General features: G+C 43.3%; 1 protein-coding gene across 1 annotated transcript in view; it reads right to left on the reverse strand.

Annotated features, from left to right (window-relative positions):
• Window positions 1-1,937: 1,937 nt before the first annotated feature.
• LOC116489844 (alpha-2-macroglobulin-like protein 1) overlaps window positions 1,938-23,041 on the reverse strand; it is a 28,883-nt gene continuing 7,779 nt past the window's right edge. The window contains exons 12-37 of the mRNA XM_032188586.1: window positions 22,077-22,241; window positions 20,962-21,183; window positions 20,068-20,131; window positions 19,377-19,522; window positions 18,622-18,768; window positions 17,631-17,804; window positions 17,141-17,246; window positions 16,470-16,578; window positions 16,150-16,375; window positions 15,817-15,943; window positions 15,558-15,679; window positions 15,346-15,397; window positions 14,031-14,114; window positions 13,402-13,578; window positions 12,452-12,533; window positions 12,198-12,354; window positions 10,483-10,557; window positions 9,951-10,104; window positions 7,090-7,274; window positions 6,473-6,688; window positions 5,920-6,041; window positions 4,729-4,819; window positions 3,963-4,031; window positions 3,550-3,652; window positions 2,358-2,399; window positions 1,938-1,945 (exon numbers count right to left, since the gene is read on the reverse strand). Of these exons, the coding sequence (XP_032044477.1) occupies window positions 1,938-1,945; window positions 2,358-2,399; window positions 3,550-3,652; window positions 3,963-4,031; window positions 4,729-4,819; window positions 5,920-6,041; window positions 6,473-6,688; window positions 7,090-7,274; window positions 9,951-10,104; window positions 10,483-10,557; window positions 12,198-12,354; window positions 12,452-12,533; window positions 13,402-13,578; window positions 14,031-14,114; window positions 15,346-15,397; window positions 15,558-15,679; window positions 15,817-15,943; window positions 16,150-16,375; window positions 16,470-16,578; window positions 17,141-17,246; window positions 17,631-17,804; window positions 18,622-18,768; window positions 19,377-19,522; window positions 20,068-20,131; window positions 20,962-21,183; window positions 22,077-22,241 (3,225 nt within the window). The remainder of the gene's footprint in view (window positions 1,946-2,357; window positions 2,400-3,549; window positions 3,653-3,962; window positions 4,032-4,728; window positions 4,820-5,919; window positions 6,042-6,472; window positions 6,689-7,089; window positions 7,275-9,950; window positions 10,105-10,482; window positions 10,558-12,197; window positions 12,355-12,451; window positions 12,534-13,401; window positions 13,579-14,030; window positions 14,115-15,345; window positions 15,398-15,557; window positions 15,680-15,816; window positions 15,944-16,149; window positions 16,376-16,469; window positions 16,579-17,140; window positions 17,247-17,630; window positions 17,805-18,621; window positions 18,769-19,376; window positions 19,523-20,067; window positions 20,132-20,961; window positions 21,184-22,076; window positions 22,242-23,041) is intronic.

The raw sequence follows: 23,041 nt of genomic DNA on the forward strand, positions 1-23,041 counted from the left end.
AGTAGGAAACCTGCCAGGAAGGCAACTGGGAGTCTGTGCTGCCCACGTTGCTCCCTTGTCCTTTCCCATCCAGTGGCAAAGGAGCACCATCGGGCCGTACCTATTGACTCCCAGGATGGGCCAATATTAGAGGAATGCTGCTTGGAGGCCCCATGCAGTTTGTTCATTTTTTTGACCTTTTGAGCTCAGCCGTGTCCTCTTTTTGTATCAGTTGCCAAAAAAATTACTTTCTCAAGTTTTCTGCCTCACACCAAATGTTTGTGGAATTTATATTTTTATTTTTTTCTTCTCCCTACTGGAAAATAAAACTCAGAACAATAACAAGTAGGGGAAGAAGGACTGGCTCTGCCTGCTTTATGGGCAGATACTCTGAGTGGCTGGAGAAAAAAACAGATTTACTATCCAAGCAGTGATGTGGTAAATTTACCTCACAGGGCAGCTAAACCACCATAACTGCTCTCTCACTCCTCTTCCTCAGAAGAAGAGGAGGAGAAGAAAATACTATGGAAAGAAGCCAGACCCAGCCAGACCCAGCACAGTAGTTCACGGAAAGAGTGAACTTCCCCAGACAACCCTGGTCACATGACTTACTTCACTTTATATTTCCCTGAAATGTGAAAACTGAAACTAATTCTGTGGGAAGTGGGAGGCATAGTCATGTAAATTAGAGTTCCAACATGGGGAGTGACTGGCCCTGCATTAAAAAAAAAAAAAAAAAAAAAAAAAAAAAGAGAGAGAGAGAGAGAGAAAGAGAGAGGGAAAAGGAAAACAGTTCCATAAATCACTCCTAGATAGACAGTCAATTCAGATTGTTTATCAAAAAAGATCGACATTGAGTAGTGGTGCACAATACAAGAGATGATAGTAAAGAAGGTGTAGTTAACACTGAATATATTGTTCAATGCATGGGTATGCAAAAAGGCAAGCAAAAAAAGGGAACCACTACAATTCAGAGGGAGATATGACAATGAAAAGGACACTAACTACACTATGCATGGAATTGTTCTGTGCTCATCCCTCTTCACCTTCCTTATTCAGGACCTATTCAGGAGTCTGAGGACAGGTACAGTTCTGCTTATTCACCAGTATTTGCCACGGGGTCTTAATTGTGATCTTGATCCCATCCTGCAGTACTACCGTTGTCCTGGTACTACAAGCTGGTTGTAGCATTGAAAGTGGTTGGCATTGAGAGAAAATCCTGGAGCCCAAGGAATGGAATTCGGATCTGAAAGAGATATCTGCAGGATCACACCCTTATGGAATTTCTAAAATACTCCAGCTTGACATAAGAACTAGAGACAAACAAGTGTCTGCACAACACATAGAGAATTTGGAGAGAATTATTTTGGCCTAATGGCCTCCCTTTATAGGACACTGTCTGGAGATCTGGCAAAGTAGTTCTCCTTTGGCTTTCCTTTGCCTGTTCTTACTCTTCAGCTGTGAAAGAAAGATGGTTCAGAGGGCCATGTAGCAACCCCAGAACATGGTTAAAAACTACATTTTTTGCTTGGAGTTTGACTGCAAACACAATGTTGTGTTAAAACATTTGAGAAGGTATCCCAGAGATGGGACTCAGGGAGGAAAGGAATTCTTAAGCCAATATGACAACAAAAAGAAAATTTTGTAATCATGACCTAAGAAATGTTTCTTTCTCTTGTTTTTCAGACATTGAACTCTGTGCAGATTTCATCAACTATCAAGTCACTGCATTCTTTTCAAGTTCTGTGTACTTTATTTCACTTGAACCCAAAGTACTGCACGTCAAGTCATGTTTCACATAAAAACTAGGGCATCAGAAGAAACAGGGTGCATCCAACAGAACACAAGTGTGTACAGCAGAGTACACAGAGTAGAGCCAAAGCAATGAAGTTTTCCTTTTGGAAGTGGGAAACTCAGATTGTTGGTTCCAGAGCCATGGAGTTCTGGTAGGAATCCATCTAGACATCTGCAGAAAGAAAGAACAGGAAAAGGCACAGTGAGTAATGAATTTTTAGGAACAAGTCAAAGGGCCAAGAGGTCATAGGGAATGAATTGCAACATATTTTTGTCATTGACATAGGCATTTCCAGTTGCATTCAGATTTGGGATACTGTGAGGACTGCACACGTGAGGGATATATGGAAATGGAATAAAAATGGATCCTTTAAACTCTCTATGGTATGTTCAGACCCTGGTCTACACTGACATCAGTGTCCACAACTAATACAGTAGATTTCAATTCAACGTGCAGTCCATCTAGCACTTGATGGAATTAAATACAGAACAGAGGTGGTTTCAGGCTGCTTTGCTTGCTTACAGCCAGTTTTCTGATCCTACTATTTCATCTGTTCCCATCTTGAAAGCCTATTAACACTAACCTGAACTGCAAGGGGAATTGTATTCTCTTGCTGTGCGGTCATCTGTAGGAACAAAAAAAAAAGAATGTATGGTGAGCCGCAGAACTACATGGTAAGATAATGCCAAGCTTTTTTCTTTAACACAACCATCCCACTACCTTAATTTTTCAGGTTGTGAATACAGGAACAAAAAATTTCTAGAATTTTCCTTCACACATGTCCACTCCAGCTATAAAAGGTACTATTACACAGTGTGATGCCTTCTAATAGAAGAACGTTTTTTTAAACAGAAAACCTTTCAGTAGGCTTTCCTGGAAGCCTCATTTTTTACTGATAATTGGTAATCTCTTGTCATATAACAGTTTTTAAAGTGTACATATTAAGCACAAAACTTCTGGTAGAGGATGGGATAGCAAAGAGAGCATATCAGGTGACAGTATTTAGGTCTGTAAAGGCAGGATTAAGAATTCTCCTCCTCTTGACATAGCGTGGGAGGGGGAAAAATAAATAAATAAATAAATAAATCAGTATACAACATGTAGACCTACAGTGCAGCTTTCTAAATCTCCAGTGCTACCTTTCACATTTTGCTCTCATATTCTTTTTTAATAATTCTTATTGTTATGTCTGCTGTTTCGCCTCATACTGGTCATGGAATAATCAGAGAGTGGCTCACAATAACACCAAGATTTGTGTGTGCTAATAGTTCATTTAGAGCTTTAAAGGATAAGAAATTATTTTCTTAATATCTTCTCAGATGTGACAGCACCCAGTGGGTAGCAGGATTATTACACTGTATCTGAAAAGCATAGAACTAAATTCTGCCTTACGATGGGTCAGGGTGGCAGCATGTTACACTGATTTTAAACAAATGCCTAAATATTTTCAAGAGAGCTACGAAGAAGGAGAAGACCTGTTAAATTGACAAAGAAGTTTTCTTTCTGCAGAGACCTAGCCTGAAGTTAGAGCAAGTCAAAAAACACTGTAATTTTGAATACATGTACACCAAAAGATAACGGCAGTGTCCATCAGTCTCATCCCAAGAAATGTACAGGGAGAGAAAAGCAAATGATTCTGCAACATGAATGTAGAAATTCTGTACAGAGGAAACCCAAGATCAGAGTTGCTGGAAGAAGTGCACTGAGTAAGGGTTATAAAGGATATGAGCGGGGGGTAAGATAGTGACCCTCTGCCTATGCCACTGAAATCTCACCTGGCTTATAGTAGTCATAGACATGCACTGTTGCTGGTTTCAGGTTCTGTACTTCAATATCTTGTTCCACTGAGATGTTAAGCTTCAGAGAAGTCTTATCCAGCTGGAGGGAAGAACAGAAAGGATCAGAAATGCACTGACTGTCTCAAAGTCATCTGCATCCCAACTTTATTCCCCCTGCATCAGAGATTTCTTTATTCACCTTTAAATGTTCTCCCCCCCTGGCCCCTTCCTCTTTTGTCAAAATTTTGACTTGCTTGACCAGCCTAGAGATTTGTATTTCTGATCTCTAAAAGTCCCAACACAAAACACTGCTGCTGCTACTATGAGAGACCCAAGACAAAGTTCTGCTGTTGCAGCAGTACTGCTTGAATACTACTTGAATGAGCAGATCCCTGTAGTCTTCCTCTTACCTCTTCCAAGTAGATTGTGACTCTGTCTGTTTTTATCTCTGTCTTTTTCACAAAGAGTACCTTCTCCAGCTATGTTGGAAAACAAGAGATGTTTGGTTAGCATCAGCTCATTGGACTTGCCTGTTATTTCACACATACTTTGATATTTGTCAGTGTACCACTGCTAATTATGGCACTTAGCCTAGATAAGGGAAGGCCTGCATTTCCTAACTATAAGGGCATTGATATTTGCTGGGAGCACACAGAGCCTTAGAAAAGACTTTCTCAGATTTGGAACTAACGTCCTTGAGCTGTGATCCTACTTTCAGCACTTGTAGAAAAGGTAAAGCCCTTTAATAGGAAAATACGATGGATCTTTTAACTATTTCCCGGAACACTGAAGCAAGTCATTAAGCAACTCAATGAGATTTAACGATTATTTATGGAGTATCCCTCCAAATAAAATAGCACTGGTAACCGAGAGGAGTTTCAGTGCATCCCAAATGGTTCTAAGTAGGTGTTCTTCAGCTCGTTTCTAACTTCTTTCCTCATACGTGACCTTCACTACTGGACATGACAAAACTGCACAATCAGTTCAGTAAGCAGAAAGTTACCTTGTGAAATAGTACCCTATATCTGCACTTGGTTCATCTAGTTATCTTATATTAAGATAACCTCACAGTAGCTACTGTATTTCAGCAGTTCTTAGAGGTTTGGATATTTCTGGCTGAGTTACATCTGGAAAGTAGATCTTATCTTCAGAGGAGGACAGAGGAAAAAGTCTTACCGCATTCACAGACCTCTTCATAGCAATGAACCCTGACAGCATCTCCACCTCCACCAGGGCCATGTTACTGGTCCCACGGTCCCCGATGTAACTGAAGAAAGGCAGGAGAGAAGCACATTAGATGCAGAAGGCATCACAGCATTTCCAGTGATGGACTATGGTCCAAATTCTGGTATGCTCTACAGTGATGTGAAAGCACAGCAGCTTGCCTAGCTAATAGGAGAAATGAAAAAGTCCTATGCCCCATCTACTTGCTCAATATGGAGACAGATTGTGCAGCAAATGTATAATGCTTAATATTCACACTGCCCTCTACAAAAATTGAAGTTATCTGTGATATTACAGATAGGGAGCAGACTGGTCTCATTTTCTTGCTTTCCCAGTGCTCTGGGAGCTGCTGAGCTGACTGAGATGGTTGCTGTGATTATGCAAGCCACTGCCAATGTGTTTCCCTTGCTTCCCCCGGCCTTAGCTCTCACTTCATGATCTTCTTGTGATACCAGTGTATAGTTAACTTTTGTTTTGTGTGAAAGAGAGAAAATATGTACTTTGAGGAAAGGGCGAGATTACCTAGGCCTTGGAGATGTCTAAAGGATGTTTAACTGAGGAAATGCTAATCAGCAAGAATGTTATGTTGACATTCTTGAGGGAAGCATCCTGATGTATTCCCTTGAATATGTCACGAATCAACGTAATGTGAATAGTTGGCTGAAAAACAAAAATTAGGAGTATTCTAATGTGAACTATCCATGAACTATCCTCATTGTAATAGTAAAAACCATGTCCCTAGGCTGGGAGACCTCACCTCAACAAGGGACCCTTTCTTTCTGAGGATATATAGAATGAATCTGTCATATTGGCGGTTTGCTAATTATCTAACCAATCAGAGGCTGGGGGATTGTAGATGTATTGATAAGAGATTGTATAAAGAGTGGCTTGAAAAATCCTTAGGGGTGCCAGCTTTGTGGGAAACCACCTGGTATCCAGTCTTGCCCAATTCCGAAATAAACAGTATCTTGAGGTAGTGTGTGGATTGGCTCATTGCACACCAGGTAACGAATACAAACATTTTATCAGACAACACTTGGAATCTATAGAGGAGAAGGGTCTGCCCTGGTGTTTGTTGCCACAGACAGGAGGTATTTAGGTGTTTTTTTTCTGCTGAAGGAAGAGCTTTAAGGAACCCCATACCTGACAGAAATGTGGATGTCAAGCTGTTTCCCAACACCATCACATTCTCTTGGTATTGTTTGCACATCCAGGACAAAGGCCTCTTCTGTTTTTGGTGGTGGGGTGTTATAGTAGAGAGTACTCTGGTGGAGGAGAAAACATGCCTGTAAAGTGCCCCAGAGCTTCCCTGCAGGAGACAAAGGCCTATCTGCGCTTCCAGCTTTTAACAAATCAATAACCAGCAATGAACACAGCTGGCTACAGCTGTGCTTTCTGTTTAGATATGCTGTGTTCAGCACATAGGGTCTGATACATCTGCCAAGTGTAATCCCCAGCTTGGAGGCTCAGCTATCTGCAACCCAAGGCCTCACTCAATACAACACTGTCTCATTTTTACTGAAAAAAAAATTAAGTTGTGAGAAAGCACATTAGCTAAAATCCTGCCCATAAAGAGAAAGAAGTCAAGCTTCTTCAAGTTCTCAGAACCTGAGGCAATAGTACCTACTTAGAATCAAACCTCACTTAAAGGGTCAGTGGAAAAAAATTAACAGCTCTGTTCATTCTGTATGCTCACCTGTACATACACACAGCCACTGCCAGTCGCCTGTACTGTGTACGTCCCTGGGACTGCAAGAAGAGATGCCTGTTGCAGGACCAACTTGTTGTTCCTGTGCACGTGGAACTCTAACGGAGAAGCTTCCTTTCCTTTCACTGTCACATTTACATTTCTCATTTCTTGAGGAAACAGGGCTGCATACTGAGACAGTGCCTGCAGGCTCACAACTGTGTCCTGAAGATAGAAAGATAGTCACTTTGGTATGTAGCAATGCAGTACAAGATCCATCACACTAATCCAAGCACTACATGGAGAACCACACACCTCATGGCCCTGCATCATGCTGTGATGCAACTGTGCCAGTAAGGGCATAGGTAGCAGGATGACTTCTGTTAGTTGGCAAGGGTGGCTTCAGAGCCCTAGGACTGGCAGTCACAGAGTTGGGTGATCCCAATTACACCACAGAAAAGAAAGGCTTCCCCACAGCACTCCCCTTCCCAAACAGGGCTCATGTATGCCTCTCTTCAAAGGGTGGATCTGGAGTGACATGCAAGACATATGCACATGCAAGACACATGCATATCTCTCCAGGTACAGTCTCTCTCCTTCCCCCGTAACTTTCTCCAGCTTGTTACCTGTGTGGAAGCAAATCCCCCACGGGCATTTCTTTGTTCACTGAGCCAGTGCACAAGCTTGCTCGCTGTATTTTCATTGACTGCCAAGTCTGGGTTGGAGACGTGAGCCAGAAGGATGTAGGCTACTGTCTCAATCATAGAAGAAGAAGATTCTTTACTACTGGAATCTGATGTCAGATGTTCTGCTGTTGCAGGGAGAAGCATGTGGAAGAGGAAAACATTAGATACCTGTGAGCATTAGCTCATTCTGTGCCAGTAGCCCCGGAGGACTGGTAGCTTTCTTTACAACATCAGAAATGCCTGAAGCTTTCTGGACCACCTCAGAGTGCAGAAGCCAATCCTTCCTTCCTGTTTTTTTGTTGTTGTTGTTTTTTGTTTGGTTGTTTTTTTTTGTGTGTGTGTGTGTGGTTTTGTTGTTGTTGTTGTTTGTTTGTTTGTTTGTTTGTTTTTGTGCTCTGAAAGGCCATCTAGCTACGTTAGACTGCATTTCTTCCTTTGAAAGCACTGGAGATCCAGGCTGCATATATGGCCCCAAATCCTCATCATTTCTTCTAAGAAACTGTTCCTCTGGAACTGATTGATTCTCAACACAGGCTTTTTGCTTAAAGTGCCGTCCTGGTCTTATTGAGCTCTGTGTATATTGAAAGCTATGTCCAGTTAGTGGTGACAGTGACGAACCAGGTCCAATTCCCCTCATCCCAACCTAGGATGAGGGAGCCATATTGGTTTTTGCTCTGCACCCATGAACTTCTTTCTCAGTGATGTGCTGTGAGGAGGGTGGATTCTGGACAGTGACTAGTTCGTTAAGGTCATTAAGTGGTGTAGAATGCATGACTTGACTCTGAGAGCCTGAGGGCATTTTCGGTCTGGCGTGAAGACACAACTATTTCTTGCCTTAGAACCTAGTTTTACACTCTTGTAGAAGTCCCCAATGCAAATTATTCCCATCCTACAGTATTTTTGCTGTTTCTGCACTTACCTGGGATAATCTAACAGGGTTCTTCAAGCTGAGAAGCTCTAGGACTTATCTGCAGTCAGTTGCATCTATTTTACAATAATCGGTCACTCCTTGAGGGTGAATTGCTGGCAGGCAACTGGAGGAGCAAGACTACCCAGCTGATCTTGTTGCAGCCTACCTATACAGTGGATATGCTGGGACAATTTGAGATACTAGTGGATTTCCACCTGTGGTCCAAGCCTACAGGTGCTGAATGCATTTGAATTAGGTTGAAAGCTTTGCTGTGGTATTGGTAGAGGGTAGCTAAAATTCAGCTAAGAGTTTAGATTAATTGTGCTGCTGTAGAAATCTTCTGCAGATATGTGGAAACCTGAAGTACTAAGTCTATTTTCAAAACAAATCTTCACTTTTGAAAAAAAGAATCACAAAAACAGTTGTTTGCATAAAACCAGCATAAAGACTTTATAATTTAGCTTAGGGACTTTAAAGATTTGTATTACTTCATCATGCTTATCACAGTGGAAAGTTTTCACATGAGGCATTTTTGATTTGTTACTTCCAAGGTGACATAAGCAGAACAATTTTTTTGTTAAATGGTAGAAAGCCTCTGGGAGATACAGCCATAGACAACCTATAGATTAACCTTGATTCTTTAAAAAGCACCAAATTTCTCATCAAGATCCAACTGTAATCCTGCTAGTGAGGATAACAGAATCCCAGTCACCTAGCCACGGAAGTTATGTCTCCAGCCAACAGAAGGTAGCCCTCTCAGGCAGGGATTCTCCATTAGACAAACTGGCTGCTGCTGGTAGCTGCTCTCACATCCTCAGACTCAGCAGGCAGGACACAGACATATTTAGACAAGTTTAACAAACACTTTCCCTCACTTACAACTCCAATGTTCTTGGCATGTCATTGCCAGCTATTATCAGTGGAAGCAAGAACCAAAGAAAACTGTTGTTTGACCCGTAGGCAATTTGTAGTGTTCCATGCCCTAAGTTCTCAAGGGGATATTTTCCAAAGTGCTCAGTAAGTTAGAAATATCAGGCTGACTGAATATCAGTGAGGGTGTGCTCCAGTCACTCATTCCATATGTACCTTTTCAGTAGTAGCTCTAGTGTGTGCAATTCTACTCCTTCCAGTTCTCACACCTGCCACCCTGTTAAACCACCTCAGCAGCTTGAATGGATATGCAGTGAACTACACTGGTAGCTGGTGTGGCTGAAAAATACTCTCTTCCTTTTTCTTCTGTTATTTTTCAGTTCTTGGGGTAGTTCACCATACTGCCATATGAAGAGATATGGGGAAGAACTTATTTAAGCCAAGTCAGGTACTGCTGTTACCAACTATATCAGCATATGCTTACGTGATTTCAAACCCTACCTGGAATCTTCATTTGGGATCTAAGTCCAATTCTTTGCAAGTTAAAGAGACAAAAGGAAGAACTGAACTAAAGATTCATAAAACCAAGATCCCTGAGCTGAGTAGAGCAGCAATGTGGAAACTGTCAAAAGGCTTGAATGTCTTAACCAGCAGCTGAATAGACATAGTAAGGCAAGTTGCCTCTGCGAGGTTTCTTGTACTGTGTATGAATTGCTGAGGAATGATAGGGTCAAGATTTGAAGCCAACTCTTCCTAAAGTGAAGTGAGACTTTGACCCCACAAATTAAATGTAGATTGCATCTGTTCCTTTTGAACAGAAATTTTCTCTTTGGTCCAATTGTCTCCAGAATTCTCTCCTGAATACTAGAAACCTTTCACAGCTTCAATAAATTATCATTTTCTGACACAAAAAACGATGTAAGAAAAGTTAAATTTTCCAATCCACTATAATTAAATCCTACCAATATCAGGTCTTAAACGCACTCTCTTGAACCCATTCTTCTAAAAGGCAACAGCTTACCAGTTTCCTTCTCTAGCTTATCCAGGAGCTGTTGTCTCATCTCCATGTCCTTAGTCAATGTGAAGACATAAGCCATCAAGGCCTTGACATAAAGATTGGTCTCATCAATTGTTACATTCTTGAGGCAATGCAAAGCATTATCCAGCATTGTATCCTGATAAAAGAATCAGAAGAAACAGAAGGAATCAGAAAGAAACACTGTAAATTTCATTTGGGACATTTTTGTTTTGAAATAGTATCAATAACACTACAGTATCCCGGATACATCTTTTCTGCAAGCCCTGCATCATTTTCAAAGACTATTGTTCCCCCTAAGATTATCTGGGAATGGCAAATGCTCTGCTTGTTGCAAGTCAGAGCACACACCTTAACCATGGCAAAGATTTCTTTTTGAGATTATTCATGTGCAAAGGTGCGTCATGACAGAGCCTTTCACCAACTCAATCTGAGTATTCCCTGAACCCACAGACCTTGTGAGGAACGATGGGTGGATCATGCTCCCAAACCCTACAAGAGTTCAAATGTGACTTACATTCTTCTCCAGGTGGAGCTCCACGAGTGAAGCAGTGATATAGGCTGTTAATGAGAGTGTATCATCCACACCACCCTGCAAGTCACAGACAGACATCAGAAAGGGGAAAAAACAAAAACAAAAACAAAAAAAAAACATTGCTTGCCTGCAAGCATTGCGTGGACTGTTATTGTTTAACGACTGAAACTGCCTATGGATAGCATATTTACCAGAGGGTAGTAGCATGCTTCTGGACATTCTTGACATAGGAACTGAAAAAAATCACTCCTAGCTCATTTCCTGAACATTGCAAAAGTCTCGTGCTGAGACAGCCTCAGAGCCATGCAGCATAGGCAAGCAGCCTAGGCATAACTTTTCATAGAAGGGAATGAACCAAACTGTTCATAGCATCATAGAATGGTTTGGGTTAGAAGAGATCTTAAAGATCTCCTAATTCCAACACCCTTGCCACAAGCAGGGACACCTTCCACTAGATCAGGTTGCCCATCCAACCTGGTCTTGAACACTTCCAGGAGTGGGGCATCCACAGCTTCTCCGGGCAACCTGTGCCAGTGCCTCACCACCCTTGAAGTGGTGAGCTATATATTTTATAAAATATGTTACAAATGGACACTAGAACAAAGTTTTTATGGTGTAGGATTTGTATACAAGAAGCAATGCAAGGTTACATACAAATCGGTTGACAGCGAGAAGCTACAGATTAACATAGGTAAACAGGCATTCAAGTATTTCTTTCCCCATCAGAGGACATGCATTCTCAGGGAAGTTTTGCCTACATCCTTACACATGAGACAAGACTGCATCATAAATGAGGGGAGAAATTTGGGCTGAGATGCCATGAAGCATTGTTCACATTGATAGCCAAATCTTCAAAGTGCAATAGGAGGGCACTTTGTTGTGCCCCAAAAGATGTGTACAGACAGAAAGCCCATGTTAAGAAATGAATGAAAGTCAGAGAAGGATGAACAGTCTACATGTACATTCTGGTTTTATTTTGTACTGCATAAAAGTTTTAAGAAAAAAAAATGTAACCCCTTGCTTTGCTAAAATATCAGCTTGCTTTCTTCCATAAATTTGCCTTATATTTAGTAAGGGTGACTTTGCAGTATTATCAGTCTGACTTATTCTTACCGTTACAAACAACAAGAACCCAGGTACTGCCAGAATGCATGCAGATGCTTGGTACCTGAGCACCAGGGCATGTTCATCGTGCATTTCCAGCTACAGGGCAGGGATCAATTTTTGGGGTGCCAGGCTCCAGGAGAATTTATAGTCGGTGTACAGTGCAGGGACAATTGTGTCTTCAGATAATCTCATATTAGAGCACAAAATCAGGCCTATCTGGACAATTTCTACTGTGGGCTATGGCCCACAGAATGAAAAGAGGGATAATCTGGCCAAAGTATTATAGACAAGCACTAGAGGATACAAATATTTCTCTCTGTGCCCTTAATGGGCCTTGGTACAATCAGACATGGTGCCATTTGGCTAGAGTAAAAATGAAGAAAACCCAGCAGAGATTAAAACCTCATGTTGAAGAAATGCATGGTGTTTTAGGCCAAGCTTCTTCATTCTGCTCTGGGAAGCTGTCTTGGCTGTGCTAAGCCATGAGGAGATTGCTTTGTGCTACTGTGCACAGCAGAAGAGCCTAGGGAAGTGGCCCTGTCCCTGCGTTATGTTCCCCCCAATCCTACTTCCATGGCTATTGGCCATACCTTCAAGTCATTATTGAAGAGCTTCCCCACACTCTGGAAGCATCCACTGGGCAGCTGGTGCTTCCGCAGCCAAAGCACAGCATCCTGCACATGATCCTTATCGATGTAAATGTGAGAGCTGGCCTGTCCAAAGGACCTGGCCACAAAGGCTGTCAGCCTGTGGACAGAGCACAGAGTAATACTGTGTCACAGCCAGGAGCAGGAAGAGTAAGGACAATAGATTTGGGATGACAGCACCAACTCTGGTCACTCACCACGTGTTGCCCTGGGTGTCTGCCTTCCCAAAGGCACTGTAGGAACCATCATCATGTTTGTAGAGCAGCTGACGCTGGTAACCTGTGAAGACAGGTGCAAGGGCACAACTCTCAGTGTGAAGGCATGTAGCATCTCACACTTTACCCTTGCTGAAGGAAGCATGTTTTACAGCAAGAGACTTCACCAGTTCCTACAGAGACATTGAACCAAACCTACTATACCACAATGCCCTGTGCATCCCATGGCACCAGTTACCAGTTACCATTGCTACTCTGCTCATACAATTCTCTTGTGTAAGTTCCCATCTCCCAAACATCTGTCCCAACTTATGGTACAGGAAAGAAAGGGAGATGAAGGGAGTAAACTTCCTATCCGTGGGAGGCTGCTGAGCATTCTGTGTAGCAGGTTAAGAGGACTGCCAAGCTGGAATGTGATGTGCATTGCAAAATGAGACACAGATAGTAGCACTGCATTAAATTTGGATTGTACTGGACAGAGCTGACACACCAGCATAATAAATGTCCTAAACCAAAAGGAAACACTAAGTTATCAAACTCCTATCTGTCCCCTATGGCCACTCTCTATTCCAATTAAGCAGCTGATGTCCTCTTTCTACAAGGAAAAGGCCTCTGTCTGCCTCAGACTGATAAAAGAACAAAACACGGGCATCACTTTATAATGCAAATCACGTTACAATGCAAATCATTAATTACCCACACCACTCTCAGAAAAGCAGGCTTAATACCTCAATAATAGCCAGAGATAGAAGTCTTGTTTCTTCAGAAAGATGCTTTACCTTTCTTGAAACAATTTCTTGTACTCTGTAGTATCTTTCTTTAGTGTAGCTCTGGCAGTGCTTCCTCTCCTGCCGTGCTCCCAATAAACCAATGCCCTACACTCCTGATTTATGGTACCTTCTTTTTGCAGGAGAAGGAAGGACAATGCTTACCAGTTATCAGGAAATACAATGCTATATTTTCAATTTCTGGGTCCAATTGTTTAGTCTTCTGCAAGTACTCGAGTATGAAGATGTTTGGTGCAAACTGAACCATGTTTTGTTCACCACAGCCAAAGGGCATCTCAAGCAGCTGACCTAAATTCTGAAGTGCTGGGCCCATGATATCCCCTAAAATTTGAGTTGGAGGAGATAGAGAAAGAAAAGCACAGGCATTCAGCAATATGAATTGAGGGGATTCCTGCTTTCTTCAAACTCTGCTGGAATCCTGGAAAAGAGCCAGCTCCTCATTAAACTGAAGCAATTCATATCACATTCAAATTTCTTCAAATCCTTCCTGGATTACTCCAGCACAGCAAGGGAAGACTGGATCATTCTGGAAGAAGGCTGCAAGAGACATCAGAGGAGATACCCTGTGTCTTCCTCTCCAGTCACCTAGGGATCACCCATTCCATATTGAGAGGAATTACTGCTGAAAAAGGTTACTTGATACACATTTCTGAGGATAACATTACACCTCCTTCAGTTTATTTTAGGAGGAACTGGGTTGATGCAACATTAAGACCAAAGTATTATGCAAGCTTTTCCCACTGGAACCCAAGAGCAGGTAAAGCCTTTCTCACCAATGACAGAGAAAGTGGCTCGGCCAGATCCCTCCAGTGTTTCTGCAGGCAGGGTCAGGGAGAATTCTTCAGAGACTGTGTTATCTGAGGAAGGCAAAACCCAGGAATGTATTCAAGGGAAGACTTATCACACACAGTGACGGCAGCCTCCTCCATAGGCAGCCCGTAGTGAGCACGAGCGATGAGGGCACAGTGTGCCAGCTGGGTGCAGCACCCCCTCCACTGGCTGAACAGGAGGCCCAAGTATACTTTAACCCACTACGTGGCACCATTCTGTGACTATCTGTGCAGGTCAAGGCATAATGGAACCAGATAGCTGGTTCCAAGGGCAGTTTGCAGGGAAACCATGGCCAAACAACCAAAAACTCTCCCCAAAACCAGCACATGTGAAAGGGAGAGAGGCCAATAGCACAGAAGAATGGGAGCTTGCAATGGCAAGGGCCAGCAGGAGGAAGTCTTCACACAAAGCCTGAGGTGCCCTTGCAGAACTGCTTCACCCCTCTGCTGATTGACAAGGAAAGACCCCTTGCAGGGGGGATTGAGCTGAGTAAGGCAGCCCGATCTGCTCCCCACATAATAACTAGTGAAACTAAAAAAAGGTGACGGGTGATCGTAGTAGGAGACTCTCTTCTTAGAGGTATAGAAGCACCCATCTGCTGACCTGATCTGCTGACCTAATCTGCTCCTGATAGAAGTCTGCTGCTTACCTGGGGCTCATATCAGAGATGTCACCAAAAGATTGACCAGACAAGTGGCATTCCACAGGGGTCAGTACTGGAACTGGTGCTGTTTAACATCTTTGTTGGTGACACAGACAGTGGGATTGAACATACCCTCATCAGCTTTGCCGACAACACCAAGCTGTGTGGTGCAGTCGACACACTGGAAGCAAGAGATGCCATCCAGAGGGACATGGACAAGCTTGAAAGGTGGGCCTGTGCAAACCTCATGAAGTTCAACAAGGTCAAGTGCAAGATGATAGGACAAGGAGTTATGGCTTTAAATCAAAAGAGAGTAGGTGTAGAACAGATATAAGGAAGAATTTCTTTACTGTGAGGGTATTGAGGCACTGGAACAGGTTGCCCAGGAAAGTTCACTTCAACTTCACGATCACAGAACTTCACGACAGTCCCTGGAAGTGTTCAAGGCCAGGCTGAATGGGACTTTGAGCAACCTGGTCTAGTGGGAGGTGTCCCTGCCCATGGCAGGAGGGTTCGAACTAGATGATCATTAAGGATCCCTTCCAAACCAAAACCATTCTATGATTCCATCCTGCTCTCATGATGGACAGCAGCCAGGGATTTATGTTCCATACCTGTAGCACAGAGATAGGCATTTTGCGTCTTCTTTTGCAGTACACCTTCTGGCTGCAGGTGAAGAAAGAGTAATTCAGAATGGGAAGGCAGGAAAGGAAGTCTCCATGCCTCAGTAGGCCTGTTTCCAAGAAAGGTCTAAGCTTCTTCTTGTTAATCGCCTCATGGGGTAACTCACTGTCCCCAGGTGTTCTCCAGACTGGGTCTGACTAACCTTCACAAGCAGAGGTTTTATCACTGTGTCTGTCTTTCCTCGCAATGGTGTCACAGCAACCTGGTTATCACACAGATCATGTGAATCTTCTGCCACACTGCTTACAGTGATATTCACTTTGCCTGCAGGAAGCAAAAGGGTATGTCATTGAGCACTTGCAGCAGAGATATCTATGTACAGATGACAGGACCAGACACAGAGGCAGGCAAATTTCACACCTCCTCCCACTGTTGCCACACATCCCTCTGCTCAACCTCACCCAGTCTGGTGGCTGTCACATTCCACACAAAGGTTTGTGTTTCATCGGCACAGAGGCAGCTGGTGAACTGGCAGCCTGGACAGGCATCCACCTTTAGTTCTGGGGTGTCTTTGAGGGTGGTGTGCACCTGAGTGTGGTGGGGTATACAAACACGCATTAGCATAGAGTTAGTGCCAGGCCCTGCTCAAATGAGCAAATACCATGGGTCACAAAATATAAGACAGTGCTTTGTGGCCCAGATGCCTATATCTACATCTCCTGAGAAGCTCAGAGCTTGCCTTTGGGCTCAAGCTTTTGCTCCAACAGAGGCTATGGGACTGGGGGAATACTCACTTGGATACAGTCCTTGAGGTAGTTGAAGACAGTGGCTTTTAGGCTGAAAGTCTCTCCTCGGGTCACAGAGTAGGGCAGTGACAGATCTACAAAGAAAGGCTGGAAGACCCTAAGCGTGGCCAAAGGAGAGAGCCCAAAGCCAGTATCAGCAACACAGAAGGTATTGGTATGCCATTCTGTAATAGTGTCGGGTACAGTAAGTTGGAGAGATGCTTGCCCCTCATCACTACAGCAAGAAGAAAGAGAGGAGAACTTGCTCAGGAGCAGTCAGAAGTTTCCAGGGGTCTCCCTGGGGAAGGCAGGCAGAGGCTGTTACCAACCCAACAGGGACCAAATCCCAAATCCAGGTTTCTGGGAAATGTGTCCGTGGTTTGGGCTTTTCTGTGTCATCTGACTGCAGTACAGAATCAGCATGGCCAACATAATTGTCTGCAGAAAAGCAAGTGGTACATCAGAAAACAGCATGTGTCAGTATGGGTGAAATTGCTTCTTCATTTGCAGGCAATCTAACACAAACCATAAATGACCTGAGACACAGAACAGCATACACAGGATTGGCTTTTCAGTGACAATATGACACAGTGTCAGTGTCATTGGGGAACACAACTTTAGGGAGAGAGGGTTGGATGGACTTTAGCCTGAGGCTCGGTCTGACAAATCCAGAAAGTTTGGTCTGGATCCAGAAGGGGACAGAACACTTAAATGGAGTCACACTGTTTTAATAAGTCTGTGAAAATACTGGTGGAGAGCACAGTACCTTTTCTGTGAAGAGTGCAGAACCCAGGGACAGCCAATAAGGCAAAGAGATTTGAGCTTTTATCTGTGATTTATAAATCAGGTCCTTTAAACTGAACACAGACATCATTCCTTTCATACACACACAAAGGAGAAACACAGCAGGGTGGAAATCAGCCATCTCAGCTGCAGCCTGGTCAGGACTGGGAGAGGAGAGCCCCTTCAGTCAAGGAGATGGGCAATTTCAATTACTTACCAACTATACTGTCTTTGCTGGACAACATCTTTTTCTTAAAGTCTCGTTTTATACAGGAAACTGGTTTCTTGATTTTAGTATTGGTTAATATTTTCATGCGCAACTTCTGGAAAAACAGCAAAGAGAATAAATCAGTGATAAATAAAAGGGAAGAGGAACACTGAAAATACTTGAGATAGCAAGAGTAAGTGAGTTGTTCATAGATGAAACCATAAAAAATGCTACTTGTTTGTATGCATATGCATAGACTTACAGATTCACACTCGGGGCAGTGCATGAGGAATGCACTATGCTTACTGATAAGTTTCATCTTTCCCCATAGTCCCCAGGTGAGTGTGGACATGATGGAGAAGAGCAGGGTACAGATGACTTTTATCAATGAAAGTCAGGGCAGCTGAAGTTTGCTAAGAGCAAATTCTTGTAGGCATTCAGGATGTCATACTGGCAATCACTGTCTCAGGAAAAGTTTTGTACAAATGCAGAGAATCACCTTAAACAGATTAAAGACATCAGCTTCACTTTGGTACCACGGTGCTTCCTTATGAGTCTTTTTATGGAGACCAGATTTCTGAGGCAGACAAGGGTATGCATCAAAGTCTTCCAGGTGATAAGGGAACCCTCGTCCTCCAATTATAAAGCTGTCTTCAAAGACTGTCTTATACAGCTGCAATGGAAAAATAGAGGTCTTTATAAGGAACTGGGCAACATGCATGTATTTGTATGGGTCTAATATTTGTACCGTAGCCCTCTAATATACTTCATAAAGTTTCATACTTGAAGATGTTGGCACTGGCCCAGCTTGCACTACAGGGCACGAAACCCAAGTTGATAGTGGATATAGGGATGAAACCCTTAGTTTGCAGACTGTCACCTCTGACAGTTCAAGCTTTTTAACTCTAAAACGAAAGATTTGGATAGGACACATGATTCAGTTTGAGCACAGGGCATTGGCATATCTGAATTACAAATTCAGCCTTATAGGGTTCTGTCCCCTGGCTTCTGTTTTCTAAAGAACTGCTCAGGTGCTCAGCATGAGCTGTCATATGGTTATAATTCAGCAAGGCTGGAGGAAGAAGAACAGGAGGACCCTAGCAGGGGAAAAAATCACTTTTAAAGGCTTAGCCTCACTGCCTGAGAGCAGACAGAAGGGCGGAGAGGAAGGTAGATGTGAGGAAAGCACTTTCCCTCTAAGCAGTGAGCACTAGCAACTCTTTGAAGCTGCTCTCTCCACCTACTTCTGCAGTGGTGTGCAGCTCCACCACTCTCCAGACAGGCCCACAGTGCAGGGCAGATGCACTAGGAACACAAACAACACATAACTGCTCAGAAGAGGCCCAGGAGGAGGAATACCAAAGCAGCCACCTAAGGACACTATGTCCTATTAGGACTATGGGCTTCCTCCTTTCAGGATCCTCCTGCCAATGCATGGAGATAGAAGGCAGGCAGACATTATGGGGATGGCCATGGGAGGCTACACTCACTGTGTATGCTGTTAGGGTATTGTTCCACGTCAGGAGGACACTCTTGTCAACAGACTGGACAGAGCATAGGGATCCAGGAGCAGCCTTGAGATCCAGACTGACTTTTGACCCTGGGACTTCCTCCTTGCTTGAGAAGTCCAGTGCTACCTGCAAAAGGAGATGGGGTCAGGGGTTTACTGTTGGAGGGTGGGACTCTGCAAGTCTTAGGTGTCTGGACAGCAGGGTGAAAAACAGAGAATAAGGTAGGGAAGGGAGCTGAGATGCTGACAGAAACCATCCTGGTTCATCAAGGTTCATCCTGGTTCATCCTGGTTCATTCTGATTCATCCTTCATCATGGTTACTGGGGCTGCAGTGCATACAGCCCAGTGAAAATTCCCCTACTACCACACCGCTACCTCCTGCTGATCCAGAGCTCACACACGTAGCTAGGCAGGCAGGCTTTCTTTTGCATTAGGGAGAGGACAGGGGATAGTGTACTCCCAAGTCACTCATGGGGAATGCGGGGAGTTCAAGGTGGGCTGTTTTACTCCTTCAGAACAGCTTGCCACTCAGCGTAGGGGAGGGCAGAACTAGGAATTTAGGTAAGAAGGAGGTTATCTGTTTGTTTCCCAGTCAAAAATACTGGACATCTGGTTTAGCATGTGTCCAGCTTACACATTTTGGCTGAGGATAAAACAAAACTAAGAACCACAGCAGGCCAGAGCATATCAATGCTACAATTGTTCTCTCATTCCATTTTGTGCTTCTACCTACCTTGTTTTTAAAGCATGTTGCTACTTGAAACTGTTCCACATCAGCTACCACCTCTCCATCCAAGAAAAGAGCATACACTAGAAGTCTGATGTCAGGAAGGAAGTCATTGCCAACAGTCAGGGTGAATGAGAAGGAACCCTGTAGATCTGCACAAGACAACAGCAAAGAAGAGGGAGAAAGCTCTCACTTGAGTTCACACCATGCAGAATCAGCTGATTGGGGTAGGATACACAATAAGAATCAGAAGAGGGAATTCAATGCTTTCTACCTGTAGACATGAACACCCCACACATACACTGCCACAGATTACAGATTAACAATAATCCCATTATACTAGTCACTACTTTGGCTCAAGGTTGGCAAAAATATCTTTTTCTTCCTGTACCTTAAATAAGCAGGCAAGCTACACAATTTTTTATCTTCTCCAAAGATACAAGGTAGCAGCAAAATCAAAAGGTTGGGTATTAGGTTAATTAGACAAGACAGAAGAAGGACACTTGTCTAGAAGGCCACTGAACTGTTGAGAGTGGAGGTTGTGTTGGTCTAATGAGGTGGACCACACAATAAGAACTCATTTCAACAGCTTCTTCCTGTGGATAATAGTAACACCTGCAGAGATTGTCATTGGTTGGCAGTCACAAATTTCTGGTATTTGTTATGGTGCACTTAATTTTCATGAGGTTCTACTCACTCTCATGCTGGAGAATTGATACCTGCTTCTCTCCACTGAAAAGGATCCTGCCTTTGGAAATCACCTGAAGAGCAAAGAGAAGAGCCATTGAAGGGCCGGAATTCTGCAGGTATGAGGAGAGTGAGAAAAGAACAAAAGAAGAGAGAAGGAAACATCTGACATACTGCCACAGAAGCTCCTCTGGTAGGCTATGCCCTAAAGAGGTGGTGATAGCTGGGAAGGGACTTCAGAGGTATTGGTTAGGACATGAGAAGTTGCCACTTATGAAGCCAGAGGTACATCTGAGGCTAGCACTAGCAGCTGTTTTTAAGCACCACTGAAGTCTGATTTCACAATGTTAGGATACAACATTTTTCAAACTTATGAATGAGCTCAGTTCAGTAACCCATATACTAATAACCTCTCAGCTAGACTGAAAGTAGTCGGACCCTTGCTTTGGACTCACTTTCCTGTAATTGAACTTCATCAAGACATGGTAATGTACCTCTGGAGTGCATCAAGGCCCTGGCAATTTCAAGTTTTTGTTTTGTTTTGTTTTGTTTTGTTTTGTTTTGTTTTGTTTGTTTGCTTTTCTGTATGGAACCAGGCCAGGGGAAGTCAGCTGCACCAGAGATTGCCTCTGAGTTCACATAACAGAAATTAAGGTGAATGGCAGGTATCTATCACCCAAGGTTAGGCCAGGACAAACAAAGCAAAGCAGCTGGAGAATAGGAGAAGGCCCAGGATCTTGAGGATAGGAGGACAGGAGGTTGGGGCAGAACAGAACACACAAACTGACCTTTACTGTCCTGGGAACAATATACTCTTTACCAAGAGTATCTGTGTGCTATTGTGAAAAAGATAAATACCAGTAAGTGTGACCTTGCCCGAGATTCAGATGTCTTCTCTGCTCACCAAGTAGTAGAAATCAATGTGGTCTGCTTTAGAGCTTAGTTTATTCTGGTCAAGGATGTAATCTACTTGCACTTCCTGCTCTTGATCACAGGGCATCACATCATTCCTGGCCTTGATCTCAAGGAAGCTGTTGCTCTCAGAGTAGAAAGGTTTCAGCCAGTGTAAGCTATCCTCAATACCTTCAGATTTCTTCTCAGTGTCATTTCCAAGGTAGTAGGTGCCCTTCAGAGCACAAAAACACAAGTAAGCAGTCAGTATGACCTGACAAAGGAGCTTGTATACTTTGAGTCTGCAGAAAATACTAAGTTATTACCTGGCAGATGACACATCTGTATGTCATCTTGTTTAAGGTCATCATTTTGTTTAAGGTCAATTTTGAAGCCAATAACACTTTATCTTACAAAGTTTTAGCAAAAATCTAAGTTTAGTAGCTTTGCTCACAATCTTACTCTTCCTCTTTTATCTTTCCATGGGAACACACTTACCATCAGTCTGTAACTGTCCAGCATGAATGCAACACCCATGTTTTGTGTTTGTACTTTTGCTTAGATGCCCTTAAGTACAACAGGTGCCAAAACAGCTCTTGCATGATGAAGGTCTACTTCCCTGTGGAGAATCTAAGGCTCTGCAGACAATATCTGTGGGCCTATGAACAGGAATTAAAGCCTGTCCCTGGGCTCCCTGAGGACAGAAATCTACCTCCCAGATTACAGAGCCTCTAATCACCAAATCACATCAACCAAAATTAGGGGACCTCACCCTGGATAGGCTAGGGTCTCAGGGGAAAACATCCAGAGCAATAGTTCCTTCCAGTCTGAGAAACAAGTAGCAATGGGAGGTCATACTGCTTGGGCATGAATCCCTCATCAGCTGCAAGGAATGCAGAGAGTTGGAAAGATGCATGTACTGCCAGGCTGGCAGCAGTGAGCTTCAGGTGTAGGATCAGAAGGTGTCAAGAGAAGACAAGTGCTTCAAAGTCTGGTATTGAAAGGGAGGTCAAATGAGATTAGAAGCCAGAAGATTGTGCCCCAAAAACCTCAGGTGTCTTCCACTTTCTGCCCCATTCCTCCATCTGTCCTTACTTTATTTATCTTTTCACTGTGGGTGATGCTCACCTTCAAAGAAACCAGTGTGCTGTTCCAGCTGGTGGTATCCAGTGAGAAGTGGACTTCCCCTTTCTCATCTGTGAGGAATGACAGGTGTGTCTCCTCATCGTCTATGTCAATTGTTAGGTAGACTGTTTCATTTTGGAGGGGAGAGTCATCACTGTGGCATAACATCTACAGACAAGGGAAGGAAGATAACAACCCTCATGCCACACTCCCAGGCCCCGACAGTGCTTAATACTAATTATTACTATCATTAGGCTTTCTACATGTAAGTCTTTTGAGTTTTCAGACAGGTTGGAAGGGTCCAAATAAAAACTGAATAAATACACAAAAACACCAGTGTGCAGCAGTTCAGGACCAGAAACAAAGTATAGTGCAGCTATGCTATACTACACTACACTACACTACACTACACTACACTACACTACACTACACTACACTACACTATACCTATAGTTGGCTATAGGTAAAATTTACCTATATTGGGTAAAAAAGAGGTAATTTCCTTGGATCTTGAACTTTTTCTTGGACAATGCTCCAAGATCCTAGAAGATCAGAAACTGTCCTGTCTCCAGCAACTTAACTCTTACTGTTTTTTGCCCTCCTTCATGATGTGATTAGTACTGGCCCAGATGAAAGTGTTTCTAGCTCCAATGGGACAGCAGTCCTAGCATCATGCTGTGGACTTGGGTCAGAAATGACTGCCAGTGAATGGATACACAAGGCTCTAGTGGTTTCTCCCAAGCTGTCATAACCATTTGAACAGCTGTCCACAGGTAATAATATTTCCCTGCTGCCGACACCCCCATCCCATATGCCTTATATCACTCAGACTAGTTTCAGGAGCTGCTCCTGAGGAAGCTCTCAGAGACTGCAGCCGGCTCCAAAATTCCTTTTCAGGGAAATTACTGAGTTAGGGTGTAGAGAAGAAATGGCTTCCATAGAAGGCTTCACTCATAGTTGCTGGATAT

Source organism: Aythya fuligula, chromosome 1 (genome assembly GCF_009819795.1).
Source record: "Aythya fuligula isolate bAytFul2 chromosome 1, bAytFul2.pri, whole genome shotgun sequence".
Lineage (NCBI taxonomy): Eukaryota > Metazoa > Chordata > Aves > Anseriformes > Anatidae > Aythya > Aythya fuligula.